At 36.1% G+C, this 16050-nt stretch overlaps 1 protein-coding gene across 1 annotated transcript; it reads right to left on the reverse strand.

The window, feature by feature from the left end:
• Nucleotides 1–3013: 3013 nt before the first annotated feature.
• Nucleotides 3014–15841, reverse strand: IBSP (integrin binding sialoprotein). The gene is made up of 7 exons (XM_032163786.1): nt 15766–15841; nt 12988–13055; nt 12845–12895; nt 12672–12749; nt 9221–9283; nt 4685–4843; nt 3014–4087 (listed from the first exon to the last, which is right to left on the reverse strand). Exons 2-7 carry the CDS (start codon nt 13039–13041, stop codon nt 3539–3541), a joined length of 954 nt encoding a protein of 317 aa, XP_032019677.1. The 5' UTR covers nt 13042–13055; nt 15766–15841; the 3' UTR covers nt 3014–3538.
• Nucleotides 15842–16050: the final 209 nt, after the last annotated feature.

Here is a 16050-nt window from a genome sequence, read left to right on the forward strand (position 1 = left end):
GAGAAGCAAATCAAGAACTCAACCCCTTTCCCAATAGCTAAAAAAAACAAACAAACAAAAAACAAACAAACAAAAACCTTAGGAATATACCTAACAAAGGAGTGGAAAGACCTCTATAGGGAAAACTACAGAACTCTGCTGAAAGAAATCATAGATGACACAAATAAATGGGACACATCCCATGCTCATGGATGGGTAGAATCAATATTGTGAAAATGGCCATATTGCCAAAAGCAATCTACAAATTCAATGCAATCCCCATAAAAAAAACCACCATCATTCTTCACAGAATTAGAAAAAACAATTATAATATTCATATGGAACCAAAAAAGAGCTCACATAGCCAAAGCAAGACTAAGCAAAAAGATCAAATGTGGAAGCATCACACTACCTGATTTCAAACTATGCTATAAGGCCATAATCACCAAAACAGCATGGTACTCGTATAAAAATAGGCACATAGACCAATCGAACAGAATAGAGAACCCAGAAATAACCCAAATACTTACAGCCAATTGATCTTTGACAAAGCAAACAAAAACATAAAGTGGGAAAAGGACACCCTTTTCAACAAATGGTCCTGGGATAATTGGCAAGCCACATGTAGGAGAATGACACTAGATCCTCATCTCTCACCTTATACAAAAATCAACTCAAGATGGATAAAGGGCTTAAACCTAAGACCTGAAACTGTAAAAATTCTAGAAGATAACATTGGAAAAACTCTTTTAGACATTGGCTTAGGCAAGGATTTCATGATCAAGAACCCAAAAGCAAATGCAATAAAAACAAAGATAAATAGCTGGGACCTAATTAAACTAAAGAGCTTTTGCACAACAGAAAGAACAGTCAGCAGAGTAAACAGATAAGCCATGAAGTGGGAGAAAATCTTCACAATCTATACATCTGACAAGAGACTAATATCCAGAATTTACAATGAATTCAAACAAATCAGTAAGAAAAAAACAATCCCATCAAAAAGTGAGCTAAGGATATGAATAGATAATTCTCAAAAGAAGATGTACGAATGTCTAAAAAACACGAAAAAATGCTTAGCATCATTAATGATCAGGGAAATGCAAATCAAAACCACAATGCCATACTACCTTACTCCTGCAAGAATGCCCAAATCAAAAAATCAAAAAAACAGTAGATGTTGGCATGTATGTGGTGAACATGGAATGCTTCTACACTGCTGGTGGGAATGTAAACTACTACAGCCACTATGGAAAACAGCGTAGAGATTCCTTGAAGAACTAAAAATAGAGCTACCATTTGATCCAGCAATCCCACCCCTGGATATCTACCCAGAGGAGAAGAAGTCATTATTTGAACACACGTATATATATTGCATATTTGAACACATTTGACACATTTATAGTAGCACAACTCACAACTGCAAAATCGTGAAACCAACCCAAATGTCCATCAATCGATGAGTGGATAAAGAAACTGTGGTATACATATATGTGATGGAATACTACACAGCCATAAAAAGGAATGAATTAACAGCATTCGCAGTGACCTGGATGAGATTGGAGACTATTATTCTAAGTGGAATATCTTAGGATTGGAAAACCAAATATCGTATGTTCTCACTGATATGTGGAAGCTAAGCTATGAGGATGCAAAGTCATAAGAATGATACAATGGACTTTGGGGACTTGGGAGAAAGAGTGAGAAGGGGCAAGGGAAAGACTACAAACATGGTGCAGTGTATACTGCTCGGGTGATGGGTACACCAAAATCTCACAAATCACCACTAAAGAACTTACTCATGTAACCGAATACCACCTGTACCCTAATAACTTATGGGAAAAAAATATATATTTAAAACCAAATTTTTTAAATTTGTGGTTTGAATATTTGAGAAACAAATTTTGGAATAAAGATATAATAAGAAAAAAAGTTAGAAAAAATGAATGTTATGATGCACGGAAAGTCTCATAACTGGTAGCTAACAGACTAAAATTACCCCAAAGACAATATTCTTCATTTTCATATGCTCAATGTGTGAACATTGTCTGGCTCTGTAGATGTTCAGTACATCTTATCAATTAATAAATTAAAAGATGAATGCATTTTTGTTGTTTTTGCTCTTTCTACCTACTTTCCTTCTTTATTCCCATTTTAAATTGCTCTCAGGTTTATATCAAGGTGTGACTTGCTGTTAAGTCTTTGTATATCAGCCCTCCTTTGTGTGTATGTGTTGTGTAAGAGTTTTTTTCTACCTCATTCCACCTCTTGTCCAGCTAAAATTAAGCCAAGTAGAAGTAGGATTGCCAGATAAACAAAGCACTCAGTTAAAGTTGAGTATCAGGGCTGGCCGTGGTGGCTCACACCTGTAATCCCAGCACTTTGGGAGGCCAAGGTGGATGGATCACTTGAGGTCAGGAGTTCAAGACCAGCTGCCTGGCGAACATGGTGAAACTCTGTCTCTACTCGAAATACAAAAATTTAGCCAGGTGTGGTGGTGTGTGCCTGTAATCCTAGGTACTCAGGAGGCTTAGGTAGGAGAATGGCTTGAACCCAGGAGGCAGAGGTTGTAGTGAGCCGAGATGGCACCACTGCACTCCAGCCTGGGTGATAGAGTGAGACTCTGTCTCAAAAAATAAATATATAATAAAGTTGAGTATTAGATAGGTAGTGAATCATTTATTTAGTATAAGTATGTCCAAAATATTTCACAAAGGCCAAATATTGCATGGGGTATACTTATACTAAAAATTATTCATTGTTTATCTGAAATTCAAATTTAATAGGCATCATATATATTTGTCATATCTGGCAACTCTAATAAGAGCCATTCATTCCCCTGATGTGTATGGCTAACCCTGCCCACAAGCATGGCAAAGTCTTAGTTATGTTGATTTAGCCAAAAGAAAATGTTTACAGTGCCTCTTAGTTTTAAACCATAGTGGAAATAAGCTTTTCTCCTTTAGTGAAATTGTCTTCCATTTGTTTCACCTTTTTCCATTAGCAATCTCTCACTTCTCTTCCTAATTATAACACATTTGAAGGATTGCATTTTTATTTGTGATAAAACTCATAGATTAGAATATACATACAGGTCACATAAAAATACATGAGGATGATAAACCTAATATACAGTGTTGCATAGGTAGTGCGATTAAGAAACTACACATTTATTGTATACAGTGTCATTAATGTCAATGAAATTCTTAGAAGCACTTCTTGTACAAAGAGTATGTTTTCGCAGTTAGCAATAGTACAGGCATGTTAAAAACTACTGTTTATAGAGCTACAATCTCAAACCATTCAATGAAATTTGATCTTATGAGTTGGTGTACTGCTTGATAAATGGCCCTGATTCACAATGATCGTTCCATAACATGCCAGAAAAAAAAGGGACAAGAAGCCTATTACTTTGCAGAAGCAATTACAGAAAATTTGGAACGGTAGTACCATTCCTCATTATAATATGCACATTTGTTATATTGCACCTTCCTGAGTTTAGCTTCGAAAATGGTAGCCGGATGCAAAGCCAGAATGGATGAATTCATCCCAGGCTGGGGCGTCACTGGTGGTGGTAGTAATTCTGACCATCATAGCCGTCATAGCCTTGTCCTTTAAAGTAGCTGTACTCATCCTCGTAGGCTCGGTAATTGTCCCCGCGAGGTTCCCCGTTCTCACTTTCATAGATTTCATATCCATTGTCGTATTCATTGGCGCCCGTGTATTCGTACTCCCCCTCATATTGAACGGTGGTGGTTTTCCCAAAAGGTGGGGAAATGGTTCTATAGACTTGTGGTGGGGTTGTAGGTTCAAACCCACCATTTGGAGAGGTTGTTGTCTTAGAGCTGCCCTTGCCCTGCCCTCCGGTCGCTGTGGTGCCTTCTGCATTGGCTCCAGTGACACTTTCTTCTTCCCCTTCTTCTCCATTGTCTCCTCCGCTGCTGCCGTTGCCGTTTTCTGCCTCTGTGCTGTTGGTACTGGTGCCGTTTATGCCTTGTTCGTTTTCATCCACTTCTGCTTCGCTTTCTTCGTTTTCATTTTCTTCCTCTTCCTCCTCTTCTTCTTCATCACTTTCCTTCTCTTTTGTGGCTTTGTTTGTTATATCACCGGCCTGTAAGGAAACGTTTGAAAGAACCCAAATCTAGCTGTGAAAAATGTAAAATTTAAGGCCATCACATCATGCAACACAATACTGACAGCCTTATTCTAGGCGTCTTATTTGAATTAAGACCAATTTAATTTACAAAATGATTGGGGGCTTTAAAACTTCAGGATAAACCCCTTTGTCATGGGTTTTGATGGGGAAGCGTGCCATTATTTAAAGATAATGCCTTTCCTGGGGGATAGTCTTCCTATCTTTTTGCTGCTCACTTTCTCTGTCTTGGAATTCTCTTCCGTGGAATGTCATGGTATCTCTCAGGACCTTTTATCCATGCCTAGATGTGTGTTCTTAGTCTTCCGTTATAATGTAAAAGTCAGTATAATAACATGGTAGGAGAACTTGCCTGGGAGAAGATATTTTCTTATTTGTAAATAGGAAAATTGTATCTGCTCTCACTTTTTCAACGAGTTAATGAAGATAGTATAAAATACTGTGTGTAGTGTTAGGATACCCTTAGACTCCTGTAAAAAAGTTTTAAAAAGATTGAACATTACCATTATTACTAATGGTAATAATTTCATTTTGGAGGAATAATTCCATTGTTACCTTCTTGGGAAGCTGGATTGCAGCCAACCCTGTATACCCTGTGCCAGGCGTGGCGTCCTCTCCATAGCCCAGTGTTGTAGCAGAAAGTGTGGTATTCTCAGCCTCAGAGTCTTCATCTTCATTCGATTCTTCATTGTTTTCTCCTTCATTTGAGGTCTCCTTTTAAAAATATTCATAGTAAGAAAAATTATTTTACCTGGAAGATAGTTCAAGATTTACTGGAGCTGTGAATCATTTGTTTAAGGTTTATTATTTGGAAAAACTTAGCATCTCTCAGCTGGCTGATCACTCAAAGCCTGCCTTCCCTTATGCCATTTGCATTTCTCACTTCTAAGAGCTCAACTCCAAGTTATTTAATCCTCCTTACTCCACACTATATGTTTTAGATATTTCTGCTTTGTATTTTATCAATTAAAAAATACTTGTGTTTCAGGCATTTGACACATCATTTTTTTTCTGTACAAAGAGGAAACTAAACACTCTAAGAAATTCTTAGTGACATATTATTGCATGAAGGTTTTTTGTTTGTTTGTTTTGTTTTGTTTTTACACAGAGTTGTGCTCTGTTGCTAGGCTGGAGTGCAGTGGTGCGATCTTGGCTCACTGCAACCTCTGCCTCCTGGGTTCAAGCGATTCTCCTGTCTCAGCCTCCCCAGCAGCTGAGACTACAGGCACATGCCACCACACCCAGCTAATTTTTGTATTTTTAGTAGAAACGGGGTTTCACCGTGTTGGCCAGGATGATCTCGATCTCTTGACCTCGTGATCTGCCCCCCTCGACCTCCCAAAGTGCTGGGATTACAGGCTTGAGCCACTGAGCCCAGTCTGCATGAAGGTGTTTTAAAAAATTAATACTCTTCAAATGAATGTCTATTAAAATCTTTAATGTTTCATCTTTTGCCTTTATATCATGTTGTGAGGCAATTGTTTTTTAATTTAGTTGATCTCAGTGTAATTTGTAGCTAATATTAAAAGTCAAGATTTCCTATATATACGATTTATTTACTTTAAACAAATACTGGAAAATTGAATTCATTTCAATGCATTTTAAGAGATTGTGATAACTTTAAAGTTTAAAACAAACAAACAAATATTTAGCCTATTATTAAAACAAAGTGACTAAAGCACCAAGTTTGTCTCATCAAATTTGTAAATTTCACTATTTCAGTGAAGGGTTGCAGTACTACCAGAGTATACCCCAAACAGTCTCCAAGCTAATTGTGTCAAATATCCCCAAAACACCATACTGTTTGTTTATTGTTTTATGTTTATGCTTTATTCCAACAGATGTTTCAGAGGTAGAAGGAGAAATATATGCTAGCATCCTTAGAAAGCTCCCCAGAGTAGAAGAATATACTATTTGCAGTTGAAAAATCTGATTGGGTTGTATGACTCACATGAGGTCAAACAGATAGCAGTTTATTGGTGGTAGGGCCACAACTAAAGACCTAATATCCCAACTTTTATATTTTCTCTTACAACACCTTTTCTTTTCCCAGATACTTTATTTAAGGATGTTCTGCTGCACATGAGTTAAATAGGAAAATAGGTCACTGTTGATGGGTATGAGGCTTCACAAATTTTATTGGATAGAAAAATAGCACTAATTTGTTCTTACAAAGATATTTTCAACTGGCTAGATTGGCTAACAAGACTGAAAGAAGCAAGTATTGGTGAGAATGTGGAGCAACCAGAACCCTCATACACTGATGGTGAGAGTTTACCTGAGTATGTCTGTTTTGGAAAGCTGGTTGCCATCTGCTAATGTTGAATATATGCCTCAGTAGATTTTGACTCTGAAATTTCACTTTTAGGTGAAATGGCATCGAGAAATGAATATGTATATGTTCACCAGAATAAGTTCTAAAAAGTTCATAGCAGCACTTTGTAATCACCCAAACTTGGAAATTACTTAAGTGCCCATCAACAGAAGAATAACACATTTTGGTATATTCACATAATGAAATACTGACAATGAGAATAATTGATCTACAACTACAGAACAACAATGGATGAATCTCTAAATCTGAGAGCGAAGAAGTGACACACAAAGAGTAAATGATGTATGATCCTACATTTATAATATACAAAAACAGGCCAAAGTCAATCTATTAAGAGTCAAAATAGTGCTTGCCTTTGGTAGGGGTTTGTTAATGAGTGGAATGGAACACAAGGCACGCACTGCTTTTTGATATGAGTGCTAGTTTCACTTATGTGTTCAATTTCTGAAATTTCAATGAGATGTATAATTAGGATAATTTTATTATGTATATTTCAATAAAAGTTTCTTTTATGGCTGAGTGCGGTGGCTCACACCTGTAATCCCAGCACTTTGGGAGGCTGAGGCGGGCGGATCACAAGGTCAGGAGATTGAGACCATCCTGGCTAACATGGTGAAACCCCATCTCTACTAAAAATATAAAAAATTAGCCAGGTGTGGTGGTGGGTGCCTGTAGTCCCAGCTACTCGGGAGGCTGAGGCAGGAGAATGGCGTGAACCTGGGAGGTGCAGCTTGCAGTGAGCCGAGATCAAGCCACTGAACTCCAGCCTGGGCAACAGAGCAAGACTCTGTCTCAAAAAAAAAAAAAAAAGTTTCTTTTATGAGACTAAATAGTTTAGGAGTGGAAAAAGGAAATGTGTGATCACCAAATAGAAAATATGCCTAAATATTCTCCTCATACAAATACAATCCCTGGGGACTCTATATTTAACCTAAATTGCTAATAACATTTTAGAGAATGAGGAAAAAAGATGTTTCAGAATCTCTTCAGGATGAAAGACTTCTGGTTTTATTTATCCGCTTTTCCATTACTACTTTTAATGAATGAAGTTTGTTGCATTTATTCCTCTGAAGTTTCAAAACCAAACCACCAGATATTTACTGGGCACCACATATGTATAAGAAATCATGCTAGGCAGCATGAAGAGATATAAAACTGAGTAGCATGGCTCTTCCCCAAAGCAGGGATTTTAACCTATGGTCATGAGGTGTCTGCAGATACATTCTGGGAAGACCTTAAATGTTCACAGATCCTTGGCAAAATTTTGTGTGTACTTGATTTCATCAGAGTCCCCAAAGAAGTCCTAGTCTTCCTCAGTCCTCAACCACCACCACAACAAATGAAGAGCCACTCCCAAAAGATATGCAATCTAGTTGGGAAATGTAGTTGACAAGGCAATAGCTGTAACTAAATGGATAACCCTAGCCTAGTTCTTATGTAAGATTGCTATGTGGAACTCCAGCAGAAATGTTGTGGGATTTAGTGGGTGGCATTTTTCCTGGTACTGGCTTAACATTCTTGTAAGGCCTTCCTTCAAGATGTTAGTATAAACTATGATACGGGAAATGTTACTTTTATAGTTAAAAATATACCAAACTAATGATTCGTCACCTTTCAAGTTCCCACACCATTTTGTTTTCAAGATAGCTGTTAATACATGATCCATTTTTGATTATCATTTTCCATTCATAAATAGCACCTGAGAAAACCCGAATTTAAAAGGTTCCTAAACCAGTCGTGGCTATAATTGACTATGCGGGAAAGATGCATCCTAATTGGTATGTTTCCTTAGGCAAGAGTGTCAGTTATAAACATGGTAGCACAATTTCCAAGACATGTAGATGATTCTTAGCCCCGGACTACACTAATCTGTAAAACTGTATGGGAAGATATTTATATACCTATGAATTTTATTACTACCCAAAAAGACGTATGTTTTTTTGTTGTTGTTTTTGTTTTTTTTTTTCTGTGACAGAGTCTTGCTCTGTTGTGCAGACTGGAGTGCAGTGACAGGATCTTGGCTCACTGCAACCTCCACCTCCGGGTTCAAGTGATTCTCATGTCTCAGCTTCTCGAGTGACAGGAATTACAGGTGCATGCCACCACACCTGGCTAATTTTTGTATGTTTAGTAGAGACAGGGTTTCACCATGTTGGCCAGGCTGGTCTCAAACTCCTGACCTCAAGTGATCTGCCTGCCTTGGCCTCTCAGAGTGTTGGGATTACAGGCATGAGCCACCACACCAAGCCTGAAATTTTTTTAAAAAGAATAACCCTACTTTGTGGGTTATGAAAGGCTGATGAATCACAATAATATTGTAGAGGAGATACACTGGTTTTTACATATTACCCTCTTGGTAAATTAAATTTTAAAGTTCAGTCCTTAAAACAAGTCTTGCACTGAGTTTAGGATTATTATTCACTTGTCTCCTAACATCATATTCTATCCACCTAAATAGAAGTAATGCTATCTGTTGCTTTTTATCAGATTTTATACTCCTTCTACTTAAAAGGGAGACATTTTTGGTTTTGAGCACCATTTGTAAGTATCTTCAACCCCAAACTGCAATAGGGTTTTAAACAGGTCATGTTAGTGGATCCTAATTTAAATAAAATTCTACTTATCCAAAATAGGATATTATGGGCAGTTAGTAAAGTGACAATGGCTATTTTCTGAGTCCAGACTGCAATAGACTAGTTTCCTATTTGTTTTTTGTGCTGTCTGCTTTATTATGAAAAGATGGCAAAATTCCTTACCTCTTCTTCCTCCTCCTCTTCTGAACTATCATCTCCATTTTCTTCGGATGAGTCACTACTGCCCTAAAAATATATATACATGTATGTATACTCTTACCTGTGTACAAATATATTCAACAGCAATTTAAATTTCCTGCTAATTGAATCACAATAAAATACACACAAATATTTACTCAATCTAATTAGTATTACCATCTTGACTGACTTGTTTACTAAGAACAGATTGCATACTGATGTGAGAAAGACAGGAGATTAGACATGCAAAACGAAGTTAGAGAAAAATAGGCATTTTACTATGATCAAGATATGAATTGGATGTCCCATTTGTCAACTTCCAAAGCATTGACAATATATTGAAACATTTTGTATGTAAAAACTAGGGCAGTGAATCACAGAATTGTTTAACTTTGAGAGAACAAATGAATTCTCTGGTCCAATTTTTAAATTTTATGGAGAATGAATCAGCAGCCTAAAAAAGTTGTGACTTCTCCAGCAGGTTCAGGGCAGACCTTGGGCTAAGATATAGTTCACATTTTAAAATTTTATTTAGAAAACATAAAAGAAATCATTCAGCTTACTATAAAAGTTGTTATAGATGATTCTCTTACATAGTGAGCTCTCCTGTTGAATTTAAATTAGCACTTAATTTAATGGCATTTAATTTGCATATAACTTTTAGTATCTTTAAATTTAATTAAAGCCAGTTCCTAAAGTGAGGTTAATTTATACATGTGAAGTAAAAGTCTTATGACAGAAAAATTTATTCATTTAATTATTTGGGAGGTTATGTAGAGTAATATCCCTCTAACAAGTTCAGTGTTGAATGAGAATAAATTAAGATTTTGTATATAAAAAATAAGCTAAAGAGTTTTGCTACTTTTTGAAAGGAAATGTAAATTCCAACCTAAGATTCTGTCATTTCCTTCCCAGCAATATTTAGCTTTGATTCTGATGACCCAGTTAAGTGTCTTGCATTTAGAAAATACAGCTGCAGAAGGATCTCTAACTTCTGGGTTAGAAATCAGATGTTAGACAACATTCATTTTCCAGCTCCTGTGGGGTTGTCCCTGCTGGCTCATTCTTCAGATGGCCACATCATCCACCCGAGGAAAAGGAATGCTTGTCACCTCGAGCCAGGAATAACCTCAGGTGGAAAAGAAAATAATTAAACCTATTCTTCCACTGCCATGACCTTAACGGTTGTGCCTTCCCTAGCCCAGAGGGTGAATAGAGTATTACATTTGAATGATTTATATTTGTTAGTTAACTTAATTATAGAGGACAGTATATTTATGCCATCAGAATTGTTTCTCTCAGTGGGGATATTTCAATCACTTTACATGCTCCTTCACCTCTGGCTTTCTCTCTAACTCAACCACATCACTCTTCGATTAGTGTCTGCAATGAGAACACTTTACAAGCTGTATGAAATGCCTTGAAGCTTTGGCATTTTCCTATCTTTCATTTATGCATTATTACCAATTTGTTACTAAGTCCAATTGATTCTCCAAGAAGTCTTTCATTTGTCTACACAGATAGATGAAAGAGTTCTGAAATTGAAGACAATTCTGAAAACCCACGACTCTTGTATCATAGCTGAGATGAGTCCGATAAAAGAAATATAAGATTAAATTCTTACCTTCTATGAATTCACACACTAATAAAATATCATTTGAATCACAAAAAGACAATTTTCTCAATTAAGAAGCTTAGGATGTTAAGTTTACTTAAACTTTCATTTCTATAGTCTAGCAGATATATAAGCCATAATAGATAGCTTGCTGATCACTTTGCAATCCAAATAACATATGTCATTGTAACTTGGTAATTTAGAAATGATTGTATATAAATGCAGATTTGTTTGATGAAAACATGAATTTCAAAGCCAATACAGCTTAATGTATTTTGGGGTGACAACTTGGGTACTAAATACCTAACAATACACTTAAAGAAAATCAAATTTTATAAAGTAGAAGAATGGGTCATGAATACTAAGACAGTTGGATTGGGAGATAGATTGTATATAATTTTATTTAAAAACAACTATATTACAAATTCTACATTAGTTGAGATGGGCTTATCTGCATATAATTTGTGAAAAAATTTGTGTATTAAAGATCTCCTTGATCTACAAAACTCAGGTCTATCAATATTGAGAAATGTAATGTCTCCTAATATTGCTTCACTATGGACATTTTAATGGGCCCATACATACATATCTGTAAAAATATCCAGATGGGAATGAATATCTCTATGTACCTAATATTTCAGAAAAGTTTAGAAGCTAGTCAGAGACTTGAATTTATTATCATTTCCATTTAGTTTAAAAAAGAGAACAAAGCAAACTTTCAAACGAGTACTGTTTATTTATGGGTCTGAGGTGAACCAAAGAAGGGAATACAATTCTGAAAACCCACAACTCTTGTTTCATTCATGCTTATATTTTTGTGGCCACACAAATTCCCCATAATTATGCTGGTGCTAGAAATACTTTAAAATGATCATTTCCTATCATTGTAGGGGTTAGAGACGGATTAGCCCAACATATGGTAAGATGCAATGCCAAGCCACTGTGCTGAGGCATCGTTTTCAGCATCCTGACTGCTTTTAGTGTCTCAAGAGTCCTGGGTCAAGTGGTGCATAATTGGTGTCCTGAACCCAAACTGTATAGTACTAAAAATAGTGCAATCCTGGTTTGTTGTATATTTAAAATCAACACCACACCCTCTGGTTTTCAAAGGAACTCTTCACAGGTAACCCAGCAAAATTGGAAACTCTTAGTTTTAGTTATTTTCCTTTTTGTTTACAAATTTAAGGGATGGTTTGTTTTTCTCACAAGCTTTTTTGGTGCACGTCATGAATTTCTTTTTCCTCTGCATTTTTACCATTATAATTATGCTCCAGTGTATGACATATTGCTCTAGTGACCCATACAGGTTAAGGTGCAGAAAATCTTCAGAAATTACCATTGATTATCCAGGTTTTTTTTAAAAACAATGACCTCTGATGTTTATGAAGTCCAATTTTCTCCTACCAATTAAAGGACTCTACAGTGCCACATGTAAACAGCTATCGACAGTATTGAATCAGCTGTAATAGGACAGCCAGTGACCTTATCACTGATGGAATTGGTCAACAACTGATAAAACTGTCCACTTTCGTCTGTGAGTTAGCAAAAACACCAGAGCTCAATGTGCTACAGTGTTTGTTTTTATTATATCATTCTAGACTGTACCCAAATGATCCAAATGATTTTACTCTGTGTATATGTCTGCTTTAAAAGAGAACTTAGAAATAAACCTTATTTCCCTAAAAACAAACTTCTTATAGTAAGCAGGCTTTTTGACTGAATTTCGGTGAGAGTTGAATTTAGGTGTTTTATAGTTAAAATTTGATCTCCTTTAAATTATAATAGAAATTAAACTGAAGAAAAATGAATTTCTATATTTACCTGAACTGCAAATTGTTTTAAATGAGGATAAAAGTAGGCATGCTTGTAAAGATAATATCGTGGCCTGTACTTAAAGACCTGCAAAAACAAAATAAATGATATATTCATGTTTAATATGCAATAAATATACAGCAAGTATAATCAGGCCAAGGAAGTATGCTAAAATTAATTACCCCATTTTCTTCAGAATCCTCTATTTTGACTCTTCGATGCAAATTTTTCATCTGTTTTAAAGAACATTTAATTATTACATAATTTTTCTTTTACATAAAAAGACAAAACTGAAAATAACTGTGGGTTTTGATAAAGAACTTACTGAGAAAGCACAGGCCATTCCCAAAATGCTGAGCAAAATTAAAGCAGTCTTCATTTTGGTGATTGCTTCTGGAATTAATGAAGTGGTAAGGTTAATAAAATATTAAAACTAAGAGCATAACTTTTTTACTCATATTCAAAGATGAAGTATTTAATTTGTTTTCATTTCTGTGTAATTATCACTGACTAATTAAAACTAAATTATTCCTTTTATTTTCAAATTATTCCTTCTATTTAAGTAATATAAGACTGACTTAATCCATCCATTTAAATAATCTTGAGTTCCATACTTGGTTTTAACCTATTTTCTGTGATTTGTCAATTGAAGACTTTTTCATTACTGCAAGAGATTTTGAATACTTAGGGTACTTCACAATGGTGTAACGGCCCTCTTAATATTGACATGGGAGTGTCAGCTAAGTGAATTGAATTGTTAGTGTAGTTGTGTGCCCTGTTTGTTTGTTTACAGTTAAAAACTCAACCAGGTGTGGTGGCTCATGCCTCTAAAACCAGTACTTTGGGAGGCCAAGGTGGGCAGATCGCTTAAGTCCAAGAGTTTGAGACGAGCCTAGGCAACATGGTGAAACTTGTTCTCTACAAAAAGTGCAGAAATTATCTTGGCATGGTGGTGCACACCAGTAGGCCTAGCTACTCGAGAGGCTGAGCCTGGGAGGCCAAGGTTGCAGTGAGCCGTGTTCATACCACTGTACTCCACCCTGGGCAACAGAGTGAGATCCTGTCTCAAAAATAAAACAAAAAAGCAAAAATCACCAATACCCTATAGGCGGTTTCCAGCGTCTGTATAGGTTTTGGGCTAAAAATTTATTTGTAAAATGGAAAGTAGGAGCAATTTTCCTCTGAATACCTTGGAATAATTGGTGGTTGTGTGTATGTGTGTGTGTGCGTGTCTGTGTGTGTGTGTGTGTATGGGTGGGTGGATGAAAGACAGAGAGAGAGAGAGACAGAGAAGATCCATAATATGTGAAATACCACACTGATAGCATGTAGCACCCACCAGCAACTCTGCTAAGGATGCTTCCATGAGAAGAGTTCTTCAGAGTTTCGCCTTGGGATATCGGGGGCAGATTTCCTCAAATTAATTTGCTCTCCAGCTCCATTTAAGCTTTCCATCTGCTAGTGTGTGAGACTGTACTGGGATGGATTAGGGGCTCTCCAGGGTTAGGATGACAGACATGGATGAAAATTTCAATTATATGGAACAATTGAAGATGCAGCTCTCAAAGTGGGAATAGGGCCTGAATAATCTTGGGGCTTGCAGCCATGCAAAGAGCCTCAGTTCCACATAAATTCCTCATGAGTAAAAGGAGATCGTGAAATGCTATCCTATCTTAATTTTATTCTAATTAATAAAATTGTATTTAAAATTATATCATAATAGAGGTTGGGCACGCCTAGCTGAAAGCCTACTAACACTCAGCCATTTACATTTACATACACATTTAACTGTTAGCATCTTCTCATACACAGTCACATCTTTGGCAATATTTTGGAAGCAAAAGGTCGTGGTGATGGCAATTTCCCATGAATACATTTTGAAAAGTAATATTTAAATTGTGCAAACCAATGTCATATATCGAAACCTGCTGGTAAATTTTGTATTGTGTCATCATCAGCCAAGATTTATTGCATCCTTATTGAGTATCTGACACTAAGTCCTGGAGATACTGTCTTGGGTCCTAAGTCACACTCTTTTTGTGTGGCAGAGTGAGTCTTTGGGTTTTGGTGCCCAGACAGTTTCTCACGGTCCTATCTTAGTAAAAGTTCTTGATGGTCACTTGGGAATAAACAGGCTTTGCTCCTGAAGGAGCCCATCTTTTTAGGCAGCACTGATTGCTATTGGGGTGGTCTAAATAATGCTTTGAACTTTGCCAGCCATGACCAAGCCCATCAGCAAAACAGAAAGATTATTGCTTCGCCACTTTATGAAAAGGGTCGGAATATTTATAATATTTTAAAGAGCTAAAAACTTAAATACATAGAATTATAGAAATAATTTTGATTACATAAATTTCTCATAACTATAAAAATAACCAGATGAAAAGATGGCATAAATAATAATAATAACAATACAAAGAACCAAGTAGTTCATGTAGGCAGAATTGACTGCCTATATAAATCTACTTTTATTTACTTTGTGAGTCACCAAAAAGCAAAGACCTCTATAGTGACCACTACTAACCCAGACAACAATTCAAACATTCTTAAAGGAGAGTTTTGAGGATTTAATTTCAAGTTTTATTGGGAAGGGTATGATAAACTACCAACAGTATTTATTTCTCTAGTTAGTACAATGTATTTTCTGTTCTGACTTTAGAGCTATAGGAAACATCAAAACCTAATGTTTAATATGTTGGAAAGATAACATATATACTTGAAGTACAGACTAGGTATAATTTGTAGAGAAATATGCATCTATCTAGGCAGATTTGCAAATGCAAAATAGTATTTCAATCAGGTTATCTTGAATGCATCAGAATGAGAAAACAAACAGTTAAGCTGTGATGTGCAGAGAATGAAAGTAAGAAGCATAATCTAATTTTTGTGCATAATATTAAGAACTTATTTACGTGTTTAGGTTAACAAGTTTAGCCTTTTGGAAAGAATTTAAAATCTGAAGTGCCAGTTTAATGATAAATAATTATTAAACCATGCACAATGCAATAACATCATTTAAATAAAAAATTCAAATCCAAGTTCAGAGATGTAAACTATGGAGTGTCTAATTTTATGATAATGAAGTTGTTCTATTAAATCTTACCCTCTGGCAGTCCTGGAGTGAGGAAGCAGGCTCAAGGCAGTGAGTGGCACAGATTATTTCCTCTGCCCTCTCACTCACTCATTCACTTGCTTTTGCTCGCTATAAACTCTTCTTTGCCTTCCAACAGCCAATCACTGTCATGACCAAGGTGATGTCAGAACGTGGATTCTCACCAGAAAACCCCCAAACTTCAACACTTTTTCAAGACACAGGCTCAGTTGAATAAACAAGAAACGTGATTCTAGAGCCAAGAGGTTTGCATTGTGGAATTTAATTGAAGGTTTA

Source organism: Hylobates moloch, unplaced genomic scaffold, assembly GCF_009828535.3.
Source record: "Hylobates moloch isolate HMO894 unplaced genomic scaffold, HMol_V3 SCAFFOLD_2, whole genome shotgun sequence".
Taxonomy (NCBI): Eukaryota; Metazoa; Chordata; class Mammalia; order Primates; family Hylobatidae; genus Hylobates; species Hylobates moloch.

Coding starts and splice junctions, on each gene's coding strand:
- IBSP (XM_032163786.1), bottom strand. CDS start 13,041: ATGAAGACTGCTTTAATTTTGCTCAGCATTTTGGGAATGGCCTGTGCT. Junction 12,896..12,987: donor GAATGGCCTGTGCTTTCTCA/GTAAGTTCTTTA, acceptor TCTTTAAAACAG/ATGAAAAATTTGCATCGAAG. Junction 4,088..4,684: donor CAATCCAGCTTCCCAAGAAG/GTAACAATGGAA, acceptor GTTTCCTTACAG/GCCGGTGATATAACAAACAA.